General features: G+C 44.7%; 1 protein-coding gene across 1 annotated transcript in view; it reads left to right on the forward strand.

Moving 5' to 3' along the window:
- top1b (DNA topoisomerase Ib) overlaps positions 1–21,012 on the forward strand; it is a 139,001-nt gene that overhangs the window by 107,410 nt on the left and 10,579 nt on the right. The window contains exons 12-19 of the mRNA XM_072515146.1: positions 500–687; positions 5,412–5,556; positions 6,212–6,355; positions 7,539–7,724; positions 10,441–10,509; positions 14,969–15,083; positions 17,430–17,557; positions 19,209–19,303. Of these exons, the coding sequence (XP_072371247.1) occupies positions 500–687; positions 5,412–5,556; positions 6,212–6,355; positions 7,539–7,724; positions 10,441–10,509; positions 14,969–15,083; positions 17,430–17,557; positions 19,209–19,303 (1,070 nt within the window). The remainder of the gene's footprint in view (positions 1–499; positions 688–5,411; positions 5,557–6,211; positions 6,356–7,538; positions 7,725–10,440; positions 10,510–14,968; positions 15,084–17,429; positions 17,558–19,208; positions 19,304–21,012) is intronic.

Genomic DNA, 21,012 nt, shown 5'->3' on the forward strand with positions numbered 1-21,012 from the left:
TTCTTTGCTTCAATGCCACTTTTTTAATCGCCCCACTCCTGGTCCAATCCATACACTATCGGGGGAATATTGCTGTCCCCTTCCCACACCGAGAAACGTTGAACAAGCGCCGTTATGGGCCCTAAAAAGAGCCCAAAAGTCTGTTTTTAGCGGGAGCTGCCGAACGTGCCGCAACCGGAAGTCTGCCCTTGTCTTTCTAACGGTCTTGTGCTAGTCTAGCACTGTTAGTGGCACAAGAATCAGCTTCAGCTCTTATGCTCTGCACTGTGGAAGAAATAAGTACACTGAGCAGGGCTGGTACACCCCTCCTGATCACTGAGCAGGGTGAAAGGGATACAGTTTGTGTGGAAAGCATCAGACTTGACCATGGTGCCTTCAAGGTCCATCTTGGCAATTGTTCACATTCAAGCTTCAAATGTGAACAATTACCTATTCAGGGGAAGACTGTAAGAAAAAAAAGATGTATTATTGGAATTAATTTTTTAAAACTTAATTTTAGAAATTGAAAGAAGATAATGAAAAGCTTCTACAGGAGTACGGGTATTGTATAATGGACAACCACAAAGAGCGGATTGCAAACTTCAGGATTGAGCCACCAGGACTCTTCCGTGGCCGTGGTAACCACCCAAAGATGGGCATGCTGAAAAGAAGGATCAGGCCACAGGACATCATCATCAACTGTAGTAAGTGAGTATCTCTGAGGGGAAGTGGGAAGCCCTGGCATTGCCAGTACAACATTACTGAGATGAGTTGTGTTCAGAAAATTGTGATAGGACTTCACCGATCATCCAGTCATCCTTTAGGTAAGATTCAAGCCCAATACAGTACCCAGCCATTCAAATCAGCGAAGTGCAGGCTTGACTCCCAGTCTGCTGAGTTAGCTGGTCTGAACTGGAGTAACATTTAATGCTACTTTAATTCTCCTGTCATCCCTGAAGGGAAGATGATGAATCTAATTAGTGTTCTTGTTCCGAAATTGCATTTGCAATTTCTACTGCCGCAGAATATGCATGTGAGCGTGCTGGATGAAAACACGAAGGACCAAAACATCTCCCAAAAGTCACTTTTCTAAGCTTGTACATGTTGAATGACCACAGGAAGAATGTGTTCATGGAGCAGGAGCAGAGCCTGCCCAAACTAAAGAACGACTTGCATTTATAAAGCTCTTTCCATGTCCCCAAAGTGTTTTACAGCCAATAAAATACATCTGACATCTCGCCATTGCCCTGTCTCTGCAAATAAGTTGGTTGTCCCTCCTAATTTTGACACATTCACAAATGAGAAAACCATTTTCCAGTAGGTCCTTTGAGAATGAGGAGGAGGCAGTGGTAATGTCACTGGTTCAGTAATCCAGAGGTCCATGGCTTCAAATCCTACCACAGTCGTTGGTGGAATTTAATTTCAATTAATTTCTAAAAATTTCAGATATTAATAATCTGGTGCCACAAAACTATGGTTTGTCTTAAAACCCCATTTGGTTCACTATCTTTTAGGGAAGAAAATCTGCATCCATATGACTCCAAACCAAAGCAGACCCATCTTCACACTGGGCATCCATCCATATGTTATGCGGCACTGCCACTGCAAATTGGATAAATTTAGCAACTCCAAATAGGGCATCCATGAGGCATGTGAGCCATCAGCAGAAGCACAGTTGTATTTAACCACAATCTGTAACCTCAGCCTGGCATATCCCCGACTCCACTATTGTCACCAAGCTAGAGAATCAACCCTGGTTCAATGAAGAATGCAGGGGGCCATGCCCGGAGCAAAACCAGGCATATCTAAAAATGAGATGACATCCTGGTGAAGCTTTATGTCAGTTAGTGGAAGCACCATCGAAAGACAGCTAAGTGATGCCACAACTAATGGTTCAGATCAAAGCTCTGTAGTATTGCCACATCTAGCTGTGAAAACTGATGGACAATTAAGCAACTAACTAGGGGAAGAGGCTCTACAAATATCTCCTTCCTCGTGCTGGGTTTCTAGCTATGCCCCCAGCCAAGATATTCCGGGGCATTTATTCAATAATGTGAAAAATTGTTCAGGTATGTCCTATCCACAAAAAAAGGACACATCCAATCCAGTCAATTACCACCCCATCAACCTCCTCCGCAAAATGGTGGAAGGTTGTCGACGGGGCTCTCAAGTGGCACTTACACAGCAAGAGCCTGCTCATTGATGCTCGGTTTGGGCTCCGCTAGGGCTGCTCAGTTCCTCACCTCGTTACAGAATTGGTCTAAATATGAATACGAGCTGAACTCCAGAGGTGAGAGTGACTGCCCTTGACATCAAGGCAGCATTTGACTGAGGTATAGCATCAATGGGTCCAAGGAAAACTAGAGTCAATGTGAATCAGTGGTGGGAACCACTCAGTTAGTTGAAGTCATAGCTAGCATAAAGAAAGATGATTGTGATTGTTGGAAGTCAATCGTCTCCATTCCAGGACATCACTGTAGGAGTTCCTCAAGGGAGTGTCGTAGGCCCAATCATCTTCAGCTGCTTCATCAATGACCTTTGTTTCATCATAATGTTAAGTAGAAATGGTTACTGATGTTCACCATTCACAACTCCTCAGATACAAAAGCAGTTCATGTCCATATGCAGCAAGACCTGGACAGTATCCAGGCTTGGGGTGACAAGTAACATTCATGCCACACAAGTGCCAGGCAATGACCATCTCCAGCAAGAAAGAATCTAACCATCGCTCCCTGACATTCAATGGCATTACCATCACTGAATCCCCCACTAACAACATCCTGGGGGTTACCATTGACCAGAAACGGAACTGGACTAGCCATATAAATATTGTGGCTACAAAAGCAGGTCGGAGGCTAGGAATCCTGCAGCGAATAACTCACCACCTGACTTCCCAAACCTGTCCCCGACACAAGGCACAAGTCAGGAGTGTGATGAAATGTTCTCCCCTTGCCTCACCAAGTGTAGCTCTAACAGCACTCAAACCTCGACACCATCCAAGACACAGCAGGCCCTTGATTTGCACCTCATCAAAAACACAGTGACAGCATTTACATGACGCACTGAGGAACGAATCAAGGCCCCTTAGACAGCACCTTTCAAATCCAGGACCACGGTCATCTAGAAGGACAAGGGCAGCAGATACCTGGGAACACCTTCAAGTTACTCACCATCCTGACTTGGAAACCTATCGCCGCCCCATCACTGCTGCTGGGTCAAAATCCTGAAAGTCTCCCTCAGTACTGCAGGTGGACCTACGCCACATGGACTGCAGCTGATCGAGAAAGCAGCTCACCACCACCACCTTGAGTGCAGTTGAGGATGGGCAATAAATGCCGGCCTTGGCAGTGATGCTCATATTTTTGAGGGGGTGGGTAGCAGAGTTTTCACTCAAATTTTCTGGCACTCAGTGCACAGAGAATTTGGAGATGTGGTTTGCACTATCACTGGTGGGATGAGGCCTGAGCCAGCAAGGCCGTCACTATGCGCAGAAAATAATCTCTTCATAATAATAATAATAATCATCTTTATTGTCCCAAGTAGGCTTACATTAACACTGCAATGAAGTTACTTTGAAAAGCCCCTAGTTGCCACATTCCGGCACCTCTTCAGGTACACTGAGGGAGAATTCAGAATATCCAATTCATCTAGCAGCACGTCTTTCGGGACTTGTGGGAGGAAACTGGAGCACCCGGAGGAAACTGACCTAGACACTGGGAGAACATGCAGACTCCGCACAGACAGTGACCCAAGCCGGGAATTGGACCTTGGAGCTTTGAAGCCATAGTGTTAGCCACTATGCTACCATGCTGCCCACCTTCGCCATCCCCCATGGAGACTGAGGACCCCGCCCTGCCCCACAAACTTCGGGGTGCCCGGCCATGTTCTCGCCACTGAGGCTTGGGGGGGGGGGGGGCGCTATACATTGTGCCCCTGGCATGGCCGTCATGACTGGTTTTCATTTTTGAAATCTATAGTGATTCACACCAGTGTGAAATTGCGCCAGCTGGGTGGGCGATGTGGTGAGGGTGAATGTAGTGGCATTAAGCCCTATTACATTAACATTTATTATAACATATCAGTCTGGCGTCCTTGGGTGTGAACTTGATTGTGTCATTGGAGGGGAGTGGGGACGATTACAAACAGAAATCCCGTTTTGGGGCCTCGTGTGAGATTTAACAGCAATTACAAGGTTTGAATCCACGGCTAGTACAGCAGCTAGATCCCAGCCGAAAAATTTGTTGCATACTCTAAGACTGATAATGTTGAGACACATTTGGTTGCTTAGGTTAATGAGCAATAATCCAACATTTCTTCAAGCATTTACAGGTAACCCCATTTTATTTGTTAGGGCAAGGTGGAGCTGCATTTAATAACGTGTCCTGTTCATTTCTGAATGCTGCATATTCTATATATATTTAGGCTCATCTTGACATTTCAGGTCAGCCCTCCGGCTAAATGCTCAACTAATATATTCTGCTTACAGGGCTGACGGTGAGCAGCTCAATGATCAACTCCCTTGATCAATTCTGATGCCAATCATAAGTCATGCAAGTAGGGGAGACGCCAAGGTTGTTTGGCTAGCTGCTACTTCTTGTAAAAAACCATCCACTGGCTTTACTTGCTGCTCAATATTGGTGCTTCCCTCGTGTGGTAGAGAACAGATAGTACAGGATGGAACACTGCCCTGAACCGTGGACCAAATTGAAGGGGCTGTTTAGCACGGGGCTAAATCACTGGCTTTGAAAGCAGACCAACGCAGGCCAGCAGCACGGTTCAATTCCCGTAACAGCCTCCCCGAACAGGAGTGTGGCGACTAGGGGCTTTTCACAGTAACTTCATTTGAAGTCTACTTGTGACAAGCGATTTTTATTTCATTTTTTCATTTTTCACCTTTGATTGTTTTGGAAAGACTGCTCTGGATAGTAGAGAACGAGAATTTAAATCCATAGTCACTGCAGATATGTTTCTTACATAGGTGGGATATAACTGATGTAGTATTAGATGGGAGAAGTTGCTGGCTGCAGTTTAGAAATGCTGGCAGGCTAAACGTGTGCGTTCTTTGGATTTTTCTTTTGTTAACATTTTCTTGAGGGCAGCACGGTGGCACAGTGGTTAGCATTGCTGCCTCACGGCACCGAGGTCCCAGGTTCGATCCCGGCTCTGGGTCACTGTCCGTGTGGAGTTTGTGCATTCTCCCCGTGTCTGCGTGGGTTTCGCCCCCACAACCCAAAGATGTGCAAGGTAGGTGGATTGGCCACGCAAAATTACCGATTCATTGGAAATAATGAATTGAGTACTCTTAATTTATTTATTAAAAAAGATTTCTGAAGGCCAGACTGCATCTGTTATAATTGTAGTTTTCAGCATACAATAAGAGTAGATGAAACAACAGTCTCTTGACAAGTAACTGAGCTCCCCTTTTTCTCCAGGGGCTCCAAAGTGCCACCACCTCCAACAGGCCAGAAGTGGAAGGAGGTACGACATGACAACAAGGTGACTTGGCTAGTGTCATGGACAGAAAACATCCAGGGCTCCATCAAATACATCATGCTGAACCCCAGCTCCAGAATTAAGGTATGAGAAGGTGAAGTAAACTGCAGGAAAGGATGGAAGGGTTCTACAATTCATGGACATTGTTTATCATACACTTTCAAGACTTGGATGCCATCGGACATTAGTGGGGGGGGGGGGGGGGGGGGGGGGGCGCGAATATATTGTTTATTGTTTATCATGCATGGGATGACCGTGGATTCTCTCTTTTTGTTTTATATTTTGTTGGATGTAGGGAGGAGGTTTGGGTTTGTATGATGATGGGGTTGTTGGTTGGGGGAATTGCTATTGTATTTGTTATTGTTGGTTATCTTGTGTTGGGTGTATATTTGATGAAAATGAGGAGAATAAAAATATATGTTTAATTTTTAAAAACTTTAAGATGTTAATCCAAATAATTTCCTGCTAAGTAAGTGTGCCTCACGTTACATATAAAGGTAGTCTGGAAAGAAGGGGCTTTATATTCTTAGTTCTTGGTCACTAATGACCTGCAAACAGAATTGGATTCTCAGAAATAGACTGTTTTTTTCGATGCCTTGCATACCATTGATTATCATGGAATAATTTGGCACTGCCTGCAAATACTGACCCAAGTTCTTGGGCACCATTCAGCTGGTTGAACCACCATTAAGACACCCACAGCTTTGGAGTAATTGACTGATTTGCTCTGTTAACATAGGGGGAGAAGGATTGGCAAAAATACGAGACTGCTCGGACATTGAAAAAGCTGGTTGACAAGATACGCGCACAGTACAGGGAGGACTGGAAGTCAAAAGAGATGAAGGTTCGGCAGCGTGCTGTCGCACTTTACTTTATTGACAAGGTGAGTGAAAGAAATTGTTGCAGGTGAGCATTTTAGTATAGATAAGAGGTGAAGGATAGATAATTTTACATGCTTTTATTTGCAGAGATGCACATCACCTGCATCGACCTCCTCATCTAACTGTTTCAGTCCGTTCCTGTTTATAGAGCACAGTTTTATTGCCCACCACCTGCATAGACTGAGATCATGTTGTGCATGCTACCTGCCTTAATGGAGGTAGATTTGAGTGGCAAGGATGAAGGAAGAGTGAGGGACGTGCACCACTTCACTCTGACCCTGGACCACAGCAGGACCGTTGTTGAGTTTTCTCCCTTGATATTTTATTGCATGACTTTAACAGCAAAGCTGCCCTTTTCTCAGACTTCTGATGTACATGAAATTATATATGCTCAGCCCAGAATTGGCTTGTGTTTAGGTTTTTTTTAAGGAGAAAGAAGGGACTTATGTTTATAATAATCTTTATTAGTGTCACAAGTACGCTTACATTAACACTGCAATGAAGCTACTGTAAAATAGTGTTTTCACAACTGCCCCCAAAGGTGTGATGCACCACTGAACTACCTTTTGAAGTGTAGTCTGTCATATTGAGAGTGGTTTATGGATTTGTTGATCTTGAATTGCCACTTTAGAATCACTGAGCGAAAGACCTTTGCCAGAATATTATTCATCCAATTCGGAACAGTATGGTAAATGAACATGCTAAGCTGTAAGATGTCAGAAGTGACATTCCTCGTAAGGGGAAGAACTTGAAGTGAGTCAGATCTTCATGTCTACACACTGCACTTCTGGTGGTTAACTTGATTTGTCCAATAATTTGTATCCCTGGCTGCGCGCAAAGTGGAAGGGACATGTGCACAAGAGGAGAACATAATTATTTTAAAATAAATTTAGAGTTCCCAATTCATTTTTTCCAAATAAGGGGCAATTTAATGTGGCCAATTCACCTACCCTGCACATTTTTGGAGTGTGGGGGGCGAAACCCACGCAAACACGGAGAGAATGTGCAAACTCCAAGAGGAGAATATATCTGATGGAGTTCCATTTTTTTAATGTTTCAGATGCTTTCTCGCACTGATCCCCAGTTTACAGGGTCTATGTTAAAAACAGTAAGCTGCAGATTTTAATTCTTCCTCTACATCTTTAATCAATTAGCTCTGAATCTGTTGCTTTTCTTTCAATTTAGTTAGCTCTGAGAGCTGGGAATGAGAAGGAGGAAGGGGAGACTGCAGACACAGTGGGTTGTTGCTCCCTGCGAGTGGAGCACATCAATCTGCACGCGGAGCTCGATGGTCAGGAATACATGGTTGAATTTGACTTTTTGGGCAAAGACTCTATCCGATATTACAACAAAGTGCCAGTGGAAAAAAGGGTAAGATTTGATTGGACTAACATTTTATTCCTTCTTCATAGTCCACGTCTGAGACTAACTCAGTTATCAATGGTGACGTGTAGCTGAGCCAGGCCAAAGGTTCATCGGATTTGATTCAGTGTAGTGCCAAAGTAGCTGACCTCTGATCAGAGTATAGGTGCCTCAGGCTCTGACCCCATTCCTAATAGTTGCCCAGTGATCCCTGTTGCCAAGTATGGATAACGGGTGAGAAATCAATTGAACTCCAATGAGGCCTTTCGGAGTCAAAAGGGCCCACTGCTATTGTCTACTGCATCTTACTTAGCCACCTTCTTGGCGTGTTGCTAATCAGTGTGGAAACCAGCATGCGGAGGAGTGCCACAATTGGGAATAACTTTTTTAAATTAAGGTTTGTGCTCCATCAATAGTTTGATCATTTGATGGCCTAGGAATGAAGTAAAGCAACGTCTGGTGATATGACTACAATGATATAAATAAACTGACATTCCAGCTTTTAATATTGTATTACTCCAATGCATGTGTGGTGTATATGGAATTGCAGATTATCTATTTCAAAACCTATTCTGAAGAAAAGCCTATTGGTTTCTATCTGCCCCCCAATGTTCCCTCTTGAAGTGTGTGGGCAGAACCCACCGAGGCCAAAAAGGCTGTATGCACGTATGACAATCTTGAGTGACCACCTAGTGCAACAAACCGGCCAAGCACAGCAAAGAGAAATTGGAGGGAACATTCTGCACCCCCACCCACTTCCAAAATATCCATTATTTCACTCATGGATCACCTGAACTCAGTAGTATAGTTTGTACTCCACACCTAAATAATATTCAAAACCTCACCATTGGCTTACTGTTGAGGTCAGAAAAGGTGTGCTCTGAGGCCGCTGTGTTCTTATAATTTGTAGCCCAGTTAGATACTGTTGCTAACTTTTGGTTGGTTCAATTGGCTCTGTTTTATAACCTTTGCTCTAGAGTCGCCAGGTATCTTTATGATACTGCCACGAGGTTCAAGTTCAAGTAATGATCAATAACTCAAAACACCAATTAGTAAGATTCAAATCAAAACACATTTATTATACACAGTCAATCGTTACTCATGCATAAATTCTACTTAATAAACTATCTCTGTAACTAACAGGCCTATACTTCGCTTTAGACTGGCCCACCAGGTCAGGGGAACAAATGGCCTTTCGTTCAGGTCCTGAGTCTACGAGATTCAAAAGCTGGTATGGACTGGTAGCTAGGAGCGCCTATCTCGTAGCGAGCGTTGACTTGAGACTTGCTTGGAGGCAGCTTGGGCAGTTCACTCTCGAGGGTTGATTCGCTACTGAGTGACCCTGCCAAATAGAACAATTTGAACTTGGGGGCTTTACTTTATAGTCCCCAGGGGCTTCCCGCCGTTCGGGGTGGACCCCGTACCTGGTTCCAAGTGATTGGACTACTTTCCGATCACTTGGATCGATTTCTCCAATGCTGGAGCAGTTCCTTGATCGCTAGGCGATCCTAAGTGTCCGTTGGCCTTCCTTTGTCTTGGCTCCTGCTGGCGCCGAGGAGTCTGGCTTGGCTTTGTTTATCGTTACTGTTGCCATTGTGCCTGGGGATCGCACATTATTGTGTTGATGGCTGCTACATTACTATGCAGATGCCTGCTGGTTTCGGTGCTGTCTGGTTGTTTTGCAGGTTCCAATATACATGATTCCTGTATGTGCTAGTCTTTGCCTGTGTTGGCTGAATTTCCCTTCAGTCTTTGCAGTTCTCCATTTTAAGTCGGGAAGTGGCCAACTCGGGTGGCTACAATACATCCTGTTATCTTGCTATTAAAGCTCAATGATTAGATTTATAATGAGTAATTTGGGCATTTGGATAGGGCGGTATGGAGATGTTTTTTCTGTTCATTGTCCCATGGCAATACCCTATGACCTACAATGATTAAAGCTTTAATATAACATGTTAATGGCACAAGCCAGTGCTTTCAAAGTGGATCCTGATTCTATTCTATACTGAAACTGAAAGTTTTACTTTAGTTTGGATCTATTGGAGGATGTGAGGGAGTTTTATTTAGTTCAATGCTGTCAACACATTTGGTCATAGTTTTAACATGGGGTACATCTGTTCTTGCACACTCTTACAAGTATTGTATAAGCTTTAAAGCCAGTTAAAAGGATTGTTAACCTGACAATATCTGCTTGTTCTTTCACTGTTGTCAGTTTTTTAACAAAGCTTGCATCCCTGTAGGTTTTGCTTTCATCTCTGCTTACCATAGTACACCCAGTACTATAGTGCACAGTACAGCCTGTACTCCATGAACTTCTGACATGGCACTTGGCTGGAGTTGCTAACTTGGAATGAGCTTCTGTGTTTTTCTCCTGAAATTTGAAGTACGGGCCTGGTCCTGTGGGATGCACATATTGTTACTGTCTGGGATTGTTTGTGTTCCTACATGGAGCATTACTTAAAATGAAGATTATACCCTAGATAAACTGGTGTCTCAGAATACTCATTTACATTGACTTTGCAAAACATAAGCAGGCTATTTTAACCTTGATAGATTGAGAATCCGACTGACAGAACTGGATCTTTGCAATCAACTGTAAAATAAAAGTGCCTAAATAAAAAAAGCAGAGTGCCTGCAATGCGTGGTGTGGGAGGGAGTTCGTCTGAGGGGTTTATGATTTTGAAGTGACAGTTGCAGTGCCTCATTCTTGCCTTGTGTACCTCAGGTGTTCAAGAATCTTCAATTATTTATGGAGAACAAGCAACCTGAGGATGACCTTTTTGACCGACTCAATGTAAGTAGCAGTACTGTAATTTGAGCGGGGCATACAAGGAAATCCGGTACTGTGTTAAGATTAATTAGGGTAGCATGGCATGCTGACAGCACCAGTGTTTGGTATCAAAGATTGATGAGGAGCATCTTTTACTATTCTCCCTCATGCGACGAGCATGCACGGGCTCTTAGGTGGTGTAGCTTTAGGAAAGTGTTCAGCAGAGATCAAACACTTCTTGCAGAGAAAGGACCATTCCCTCATTATTAGGGTCATTTCCAGGCTACTGCTTCAACCGCTGGGAATGTAGATTCTGTACTGCAGAACTAAAATGGGGGAATAGAGTTGTACATTTTTAGGCCCAGGTGCTAAATTTTAAATGAGATTTTATTATGTAAGCAATAACTACACTGGTCAAAAACAATGGATTGTTAAGGGAGTTTGGGGACTTCTCGGGCTATAAGCTCAATGTAGGGAAAAGTGAGCACTTTGTGGTGCATCCAGGGGACCAAGGAAGAGGGATAGACAACCTATCGTTGAGGAGGGCGGAAAGGAGCTTTTGGTACTTGGGGATCCAGGTAGCTAGGAGTTGGGGGCCCCTGCACAAACTTAATTTGACGTGGCTGGTGGAGCAGATGGAGGAGGACTTCAAAGATGGGATGTGTTGCCACTCTCGCTAGCGGGCAGGGTACAGTCGATTAAAATGATGGTCCTCCCGAGGTTTCTTTTTGTGTTCCAGTGCCTTCCTATTATGATTACCAAGGCCTTTTTTAAGTGGGTAGGTAGGAGCATCATGGGTTTTGTGTGGGCAAATAAGACCCCGAGGGTAAGGAGGGGGTTTCTGGAGCGTAGTAGGGACAGAGGAGGGCTGGCGTTGCCGAATCTGGGTGGCTACCATTGGGTAGCTGGTGACGGCACCGCTGCCGCTCTCGCCGACAAGGTACACCACGTGTCCGGTGGTGGCGGCAACGCTAAGGATCTGGGGGCAGTGGAGACGACACGGGTGAGATGGGAGCCTCGGTGTGGTCCCTGATCAGAGATAACCATCGGTTTGTCCCAGGAAGGATGGACGGGGAGTTTCAGAGCTGGCATCGGGCAGGGATCAGAAGGATGGGGGACCTGTTTATAGATGGGACGTTTGCGAGCCTAGGGGCGCTGGAGGAGAAGTTTGGGATACACCCGGGAAATGAGTTCAGGTACATGCAGGTGAGGGCGTTTGTGAGGCGGCAGGTGAGGGAATTCCCGTTGCTCCCGGCACAGGGGATTCAGGACAGGGTGATTTTGGGTGTTTGGGTCGGAGAAGGCAAGGTTTCGGCGATATATCAGGAGATGAAAGAAGAGGAGGAGGCTTCGGTAGAGGAGCTGAAGGGCAAATGGGGGAAGGAGATTGAAGAGGGTCTGTGTGCTGATGCCCTGAGTAGGGTTAATTCCTCTTCCTCGTGTGCCAGGCTTAGCCTGATACAGTTTAAGGTTATCCACAGAGCGCATATGACAGGGGTGAGGCTGGGTAGGTTCTTTGGGGTGAAGGACAGATGTGGGAGGTGCTCAGGAAGCCCGGCGAATCACGCCCATATGCTCTGGTCGTGCCCGGCACTGGATGGGTTCTGGAGGGGTTTCGCGAGGACTATGTCTAAGGTGGTGGTAAGTCTAGGTCAAGCCAAGTTGAGGGCTGGCACTATTTGGGGTGGCGGACGAGCCGGGAGTGCAGGAGGCGAAAGAGGCCGGTATTCTGGCCTTTGCGTCCCTGGTAGCCCGGCGGAGAATCTTGCTATTATGGAAAGACGCGAAGCCCCCCAGTGTGGAAGCCTGGATAAATGACATGGCAGGGTTCATCAAGTTGGAGAGGGTAAAGTTTACCTTGAGAGGCTCTGCGCAGGGGCACTACAGGCGGTGGCAACCGTTCCTAGAATATCTCGCGGAGCGATAGAAGGAGGTCGGTCAGCAGCAGCAGCAGCAACCCAGGGAGGGATGAGGGGGGGAGGGGGGAGAGATATGGGTGGGTGGGGAAGAGGGTTTTCCTAGGGGCACTGGAAAAAGGAAAAACATAAACGTATGGGAGAGTCAATATGTGCGGGAGGAACCCTTTGTACAAGTTCTGTATTACGTTGGATTGATATGTTTATGTTTTGTTCTGTACCTTCTCTTTTTCTTTTCTGTTACGGGGGCGGGGGGGGGGGGGTTTAATTGGTTGAGAATTTTTGTTGGAAAAACTTTGAATAAACATTTTTTAAAAAACAATGGATTGTGGGACAATGTAGGTCAGTAATGTTTGGTTTATGAAAAATCACTTTATAGACAATGAAACATTTTTGAAGTGTGGTGGGCGGCACGGTGGTACAGTGGTTAGTACTGCTGTCTCAAGATACTGAGGACCTGGGTTCGATCCCAGCCCCGGGTCACTCACTGTCCGTGTAGAGTTTGCACATTCTCCCCATGTCTGCGTGGGTCTTGCCCCTGATGTGTTATGTACTCTGGGATAACACAGGCTGCAACTGGATGCAGCTTTAACCAAACTATACTCCAGACCTTGAAGTTAGTTCAATCTGATTTATTGAACCAGTAGCACAGTTCTCTGAGTTTGATTCTCTGCTAACCTAAGTGTGGTTATTCTGTCTGGCTTAACCAGACTAACTCTTAGCCACGTGCTGGAGGTGTGATACTGTACATGCACCCCGACTCGCTCTGTAGATGTTCATCAATGGAAAGAGAAGAGTGTGAGTGCCTCATGCCTTTTATAGTGAGATACCACCCCTGAGTGTCCTGCCTGCTCATTGGTCATGTCCTGTTCTCTATGTTCATTAGCTGCCTGTCTGTATATAATTATCTGCATGTCTGCATATCATGACAGCCCCCACAACCCAAAAGATGTGCAGGGTAAGTGGATTGGTCACACTAAATTGTCCCCTTTAAAAAACATTTTTTTTTTTTGAATTGTGGTCACTATTTTTGCAGGAGAGGTGTAGAAATGTGATAAACAAGGAAGGCACCATTAGTTATCGTTTACTCTCCTTCTGATGTTGTCCAATTTCAATTTTGAAGGAATGTCATTTTAGCATCCACAGCTAGGTTTTGGGTGCATCTTTTCTTTTTCTTTCTCACCCTCCACCCCTAATAACACAAAGCAGGATCCATCTGGCATCTCCGCTGAATGACCTGGGTTTCAGTTATATCTTGTTAACCAGATTTCTCCTTCAATTGTTTTCAGTAACTTACCTAGGTGCTGAAAACCTGTATACACGTACCCCAGCTGATCACCGTTCCCCCTCCCCCGGGCCCTGCATTCCTGGTGCCCTCATTCATAGATTATCATAGAATTTACAGTGCAGAAGAAGGCCATTCGGCCCATTGAGTCTGCACCGGCTCTTGGAAAGAGCGCCCCACCCAAGGTCAACACCTCCAAGGGCAATTTTGAACACTAAGGGCAATTTATCATGGGCAATCCACCTAACCTGCACATCTTTGGACTGTGGGAGGAAACCGGAGCACCCGGAGGAAACCCACGCACACACGGGGAGGATGTGCAGACTCCGCATAGACAGTGACCAAGCCGGAATCAAACCTGGGACCCTGGAGCTGTGAAGCAATTGTGCTATCCACAATGCTACCGTGCTGCCCCATTGCAGACGTTAGACCGAGACTTTATAGAACATAGAAAAAATACAGCACAGAACAGGCCCTTCGGCCCACGATGTTGTGCCGAACGTTTGTTCTAGATTAAGAACAAATTAATCTACACCCCATCATTACTACCGTAATCCATGTACCTATCCAATAGCCGCTTGAAGGTCCCTAATGTTTCCGACTCAACTACTTCCACAGGCAGTGCATTCCATGCTCCCACTACTGTCTGGGTAAAGAACCTACCTCTGACATCCCCCCTATATCTTCCACCATTCACCTTAAATTTATGCCCCCTTGTAATGGTTTGTCCCGCCCGGGGAAAAAGTCTCTGACTGTCTACTCTATCTATTCCCCTGAACATCTTATAAGCCTCTATCAAGTCGCCCCTAATCCTTCTCCGTTCTAATGAGAAAAGGCCTAGCACCCTCAATCTTTCCTCGTAAGACCTACTCTCCATTCCAGGCAACGTCCTGGTAAATCTCCTTTGCACCTTTTCCAAAGCATCCACATCCTTCCTGAAATGAGGCAACCAGAACTGAACACAGTACTCCAAATGTGGCCTTACCAAGGTTTTGTACAGCTGCATCATCACCTCACGGCTCTTAAATTCAATCACTCTGCTAATGAACGCTAGCACACCATAGGCCTTTATATTATATATTATATTATGGATGTGTGTCTGTTTTTAAAAAATAATGCTCTAAGTCCTTCTCAGTTTTCATATTGACGTGCACTGCTTCAGAGGCACCTTCAGCCAAGGTTGTAATGGGACACAGTTTAAGTTGCTGTGTGGGTGGGTGTCGTATAGTGGTGCTTTACAAGGTTTTACTGATTTACTTGGGATTTTTTGTTGTATATATAGACTTCGATCCTCAACAAGCATCTACAGGAACTAATGGACGGACTTACTGCGAAAGTATTCCGTACCTACAACGCTTCTATCACCCTGCAGCAGCAGTTGAAGGAACTGACCAACCGTAAGTACAGGTTGCAATGCCAAGTGTGTTGACAAGAGGCCAGAGCTGCTCTCTTCCCTCCCACACCATCCTCTCCAGTTTGCCAACACAACATTTGGAAGAGGGAAGGGGCAAACCATTTTGTGCTAGTTTAGTTGATTCCGGAGAAAACCAGATTCAGACCGTGTCTTTTTTTTTACCATTTGACAGAATGTGGGCATCGCTGACCTGGCCAGCATTTATTGCCCTCTAAGGTGGTGGTGAAATGCCTTCTTGAACAACTGCAATCTCTGGTTTGATCAGCCCACTGTGCTGTTAGGGAGGGAGTTCCCTAACATTGTGACCCAGCGACAGTGAAAGAATGACCTGTTGCATTTGGATGATCAATTTTAAGCATGTGATGTCTACAAAGTTATTTTTTATGAAATGCTTTGGTTAGTTAACCAAACGTTTTTTAAATATAGTCCGAACGCTAATGATGGTGAGGTTAAACACTTTAGGAATGCTGCCAGACCAGTGATTCAGCAGAGGGATCACACAACCAAAATTGCAAGGGCAAAGCTTGGCTCACTTAATTCAGGGGATCAGAAATTTCTACTGTTTGGTGGAATTTCAATTTTTGAATGGAATTCAGCCCTTTAAATTTATTTTGCTGACCTCGGCTGCTGCTGCCTCCAAAGTGGCAAACGCAAGTAGAAATCTCAACCTGGCAAATCTCCCAGCAACGAGACTGGGAACAGAGCCAGGGGGCGCTGCCACTCAGCATTGCCCCAGCCTGGCCTCTGCTGCAGTCACTGGGTAGATGCTCGCTGCTGCTTTGGGGGGTTCAGCTTTGCCGGGGATGGGAGAGGGTGATTTTGGGAACGAGACTGTTGATTTAAATGTGGGGAGGGGTGTTGAGTGAGTAAAAGTGAGGGGTAATTTTTTTGTGGGGCTGGATTTTGTGGGGTGCCATGGTCTCTGCCTCAATTACTAAAGGATTCTGCGATGGGAAGTGACTGCCCACAATACTGACGGCTGCCTTCAGCAGTTAAACACCGGGAGTAGCAGTGATTAGTTTTAAAGTGAGCAGGTGCTGGTGAGTTATAATAGGGTCACAGTTTGCAAAGCACTGCTGTAGTCCTGCTTTGCTTCACAGTTATAAAATCCAGTCATGCTCTGTTGTTTGTATGGACGTAATCTTGCATTACATGCACTAACTGCATTGAATGCTGAAGTTACTTGGGTGATTTGATACAAATGCATTGGTTCACAGTCTTTATGGTAATAGATGTTTTTTTAAGATTATCTTTCATGGGACATGGACGTCGCTGGCAAGGACGGCATGTTTATTGTCCATCCTTAATTGCCCTTGCATGGTTGTGGTGAGTCAACACCTTGAACCATTGCAGTCCATGTGGTGTAGGTATATCCACAGTGCTGTTCAGGAGGGATTCCAGGATTTTAACACTGCAACAGTGAAGGAGCAGCAGTGTAGTTCCAAGTCAGGATGGTCTGTGACTTGAAGGAGAACTTTCAGGTGATGGTGTTCCAATACACCTGCTGCCCTTGTCCTTCTAGGTGGTTGAGGTTACAGGTTTGGAAGGAGCCTTGATGAGTTGTTGCAGTGCAGCTTGTTGATGGTACACACTGCTGCCACTGTGCGCCAGTGTTGGAGAGAATAACTTGAATGGGGTGCCAATCAAGCTGGGTGGTGTCAAGTTTGTGTTTGAGCTGCACTCATCCAGGCAAGTGGGGAGTATTCCAACACACTCCTGACTTGTGCATTGTAGACGATGGGCAAGCTTTGAGAAGTCGGGAGGTGAGTTACACCCCGAGCTTCTGACCTGCTCTTGTGGCCACAGTATTTATTTGGCTAGTCTAGTTCAGTTTCTGGGGTGGGGGTTTAAGTGATGATGCAATTGAATATCATGGGGTGATAGTTGAAGGTGGTCATGGCCTGGTACTTGTGTGGTGCAAATTTTTTGCCCATGCCTGAGGGCAACCACATTGCTGTGGATCTGGAGTAGCATATAGGCCAGACCACGTAAGGACAACAGGTTTCCCTCCCTCAAGGACATTAGTGAACCAGATGGGTTTTTATGGCAATTGGCAATGGTTTCATGGTCACCATTAGAGTTTTAAATCCAGATTTTCTTTTTATTGAATTCAGATTTTTCCATCTGCTATGGTGGGATTCAAACCCTAATCCCCAGAGCATTATTACCCTCGGCCTCTGGATTACTAGTCCAGCGACAATATCACTACTCCCCTGTTTACTGATATGAACGTGGCTGCAGACTGATTTGTGTTGCCCTGTATTTGCACCAATCTTCTGCACTTTATTGTGGCGCACAGCAGCTAATAACCTGACTTGTTTGTTTATAGCGGATGAAAATGTTGCAGCAAAAATACTTTCTTACAATCGTGCCAACCGAGCAGTCGCTATCCTTTGTAACCATCAGAGGGCACCTCCAAAAACATTTGAGAAGTCGATGCAAACCCTGCAGACCAAAGTAAGTGTGACCTTTTACTCACTCGTAAACCCTATGCAAAATAAGTAGCTATTAAAATAATCTGTTACTTTTCACCTCGAGTTCGTATTCCTGCTTCACTGTTAAGTGATCTCAATTGGCACCACTGTCAATTCTCCAGCTATCATCCAATGTTCAATAATTCCCCATGTGGATGTTTGGTGAGAATTGGATATTGTCAGTTATGATGCCCTTGGTCGTCAAGTAGCCTGTCAGTATTCATTGAAGAATGGCCACCAGAGTGATCTGCCTGATGCTCCTGGTACTGTACCCCAGCAAGAACCTCCGATTTCAAAAATGGGAGCAATTTTGGAAAGGAAATATAGGCCAAAAGATTTACTCACCTGCAGCTGATGCGCTCATCCAAGCCTTTGTTACCTCTAGCCTTAACAGCACAAAAACTCTCCTGGCCAACCTTGCACCCATTGCAAACTTGAACTCATCCAAAACTGGATTATGATTCTCCAATTCCTTTTCACACCTCGTCTGTGCTCATTGATTTAAATTCACTACCAGTTCAGCAACACCTCCATTTTTAAATTTTCATATTTGTTATAATTCCATGACTCCACTCCTCTATTTCTTTACAAGTTATGAGGAATCTATGCTTTTCCAACATTTTGGAGTTTTCACACATCCCAATTTTAATTGCTCCACTATTGGCAGCCATGCTGTCAGCTGCCTTATCCCAAGCTCTGGAATTCCCTCCCTAAACATTTCTACTCCTCTGCCTCTCCTTAAGCCCACCTGTGTGACCAAGCATTTGATCACCTGTCATCCTTGTGCTCATTGATGATTGGTCCTGTGAAGCATCTTGGGACTGTTATTGTGTTCTAAATGCAATCTTATTGTCAGTCTTCGGTGGTTCTATTTGATATTGTGAAAAGTATACAGCAAAATGAGAAGAAGCAGGTCCATGCCTGAGATTTGCCACAAAGTGTGGTTCGAGCTTTAGTCTTATTGATGGGAAGTAGCAAGTGGGGGAACAAAGCCAGTTACAGTGCTTGTAACCAGAAATGTGTGAGGTCTCCAATCCTAAAAGATGTTTAAACAGTTAGCGCTAATAAACTGAAGAGCAGTCTTATTTAATTTGCTGGCCTACTAATCTATCGACGTGCCACTTGTTACCTCAATGGAAGGAGGACTTGGATATTTAACCTACAGCTGACTTTGAAGATGGAAACTGGTTCTGAGGACATGTCCCTAGTATTTTTTGAAGCCTCTATGATGGCTCCTAATCAGAGCTTGCACGACTTGGCTGGAAGTGTGATGCATTTCCTGGTTCATTGGTTGCCATACTTCCTGCAATGCCAGTGCCTCGAGTTTGCTTTTCTCATGTAACTAATGTCCGTATTTGTTTAAAATATTGCAGAGAGCAGTTCGAAGTATACACTGTTACCATTGAAAATAATTTATATTTGCTGTTTAATTTAAGAAAATTGAAATTTATTTTATGTTCTTGAGATCTGGAGAATGCAGTATTCTTGTTGGGCCTATCCCTCCGTATGATGGGTTTTGGTCATCCTCCTCCTAACTCCATCTCTGAGAGAATTTTGGATAACATCCTTTGATTTATTTTTAAGATCTGAGCTTTCTGTTTACGAATTCATGTATTTTCTCCTTTTGTCTCTAGATTGATGCAAAGAAAGACCAAATCGGACTAGCAAGGAGAGAGCTGAAGGGTGCCAAAGTTGACTATAAAGTTAAAAGAGATGAAAAATGTAGAAAGTAAGTGGCCTATACAAACTAAAGTGCAAAGCTGATGAACACCCATTGCCAAGCTACTGCTCTATTCACTGCATTAAGGTCAGTTTGGCCATTTAAGTCTTAACGGCACAGAATGAGGCCATTCAGCTCATCAGGTCCATGCCAGCTTTCTGCAGAAAAATCTAAACCGTCCCATTTCTCTCTTTATTTTTCTCTCTCTCTTCCCCTCCCCTTCCCACCCCCAAAACGCTCCATCCCTTGTACCACCTACAGGGGACAGCCTTTCTGAATCTACCTTGCGTTTTTTTACGCAGAGGGTAAATGCCTGGAACATGTTGCCAGGGAAGGTTGTGGAAGCAGATACATTAATGGCATTCAAAAGGCATCTTGACAAACACATGGATAGGGTGGGTATAGAGGGATACGGCACAAGGAAGTGCTGAGGCTTTTGGCCAAGGTTGGTATCATGACCGGTACAGGCTTGGAGGGCCGAAGGGCCTGTTCTGTGCTGTACTGTTCTTTTTTTATCTAAAACTGCCATAATCTTGTACACCTGTATCAAATCTCCCTTCAAGCCCCTTTGCCCCAAAGGGAACAGATCCCAGCTTCTGTAGCCTATCCTTGTAGCCAAAATCCTTTATTCCTGTGCCCATTCTAGTAAATCTCCTTTGCAAGTTCTCAAGGACTCTCTGACCCTGACCAGTAATGAACACAATTCTACAATAATAAAAGCAAAATACTTTGGATGCTGGAAATCTGAAATAAAAACAAAGTGCTGATACACTCTGTATGTCAGGCAGCATCTGTGGAGAGAAACAGATTTAACGTTTCGGGTCTCTACCCTTCTACAGAACTGAAGAGAGAAAGAAATGTAAAGAATTGCATAGTTGGAAAGGGGGAAGAGGTTGGGGCAAAGGAGATGTTGACAAATTTGTCATGATATGAGACAAAGGGGAGTTTTAATGGTGCCATTCAGGGATGAAGGGTGCCTATGGTGAGCTAGCAGGCTGTGTTAATGGGAACAACTGAACAGCATGGGGCAGGTGGCCATGTGGGGGAGAGGTGGCATTGTGTTGGGGCAGGCCAGGGTGAGCTGAAAGACAACAAACTACAAAAAGGGGGAGTGGGGTTTATTGTCTAAAGTTGTTGAACCCATGTTGAGTCCAGAAGTCCTAATCGGAAGGTGAGTCGTTGTTCTTCCAGTTTGCTACAATAGTGGCCTAACCAGGGCTTTGTACACAAGTTCAGCACAACTTCCCTTCTTTTGTACTCCAACGTCTATTTATGACACCCACGTTTCCATATGATTTGCTAACTGCTGTGTTTGTCCTATCACCTTCGAGGATCTATAAAGATCCCATAACATTTGTAAATTAATTGGAGTCCCAAAAGCACATTTCCCCACTGCCATTGCAAATGTACGTGCTCGTTAATTCAAGTATCCAAATGTCTTCTGTTCTGTGGGTCGCAGAGTTATTTATAGTCCATAGTACCTAGAAGGCCAGACAGATCTAAAGAAAGGCTGTGTATAAAGGCAAGTTCTTTCACAATCTCAATGTTTCAAACTACTTTATTGGAAAACAACCAACCAACATTGTCCAATTCAATTCCATCTGGGCACCCTTTTATTAAGCCACAGATGGATTTAAATTGTTTCCATCTTTTTCAAATTGCTGGATCTTGAGTTGCATCTTGTGAGCTATGAAATATGAGACAATACAGATTTGTGT

This window comes from Scyliorhinus torazame, chromosome 8 (assembly GCF_047496885.1).
Source record: "Scyliorhinus torazame isolate Kashiwa2021f chromosome 8, sScyTor2.1, whole genome shotgun sequence".
In the NCBI taxonomy this organism is placed as follows: domain Eukaryota; kingdom Metazoa; phylum Chordata; class Chondrichthyes; order Carcharhiniformes; family Scyliorhinidae; genus Scyliorhinus; species Scyliorhinus torazame.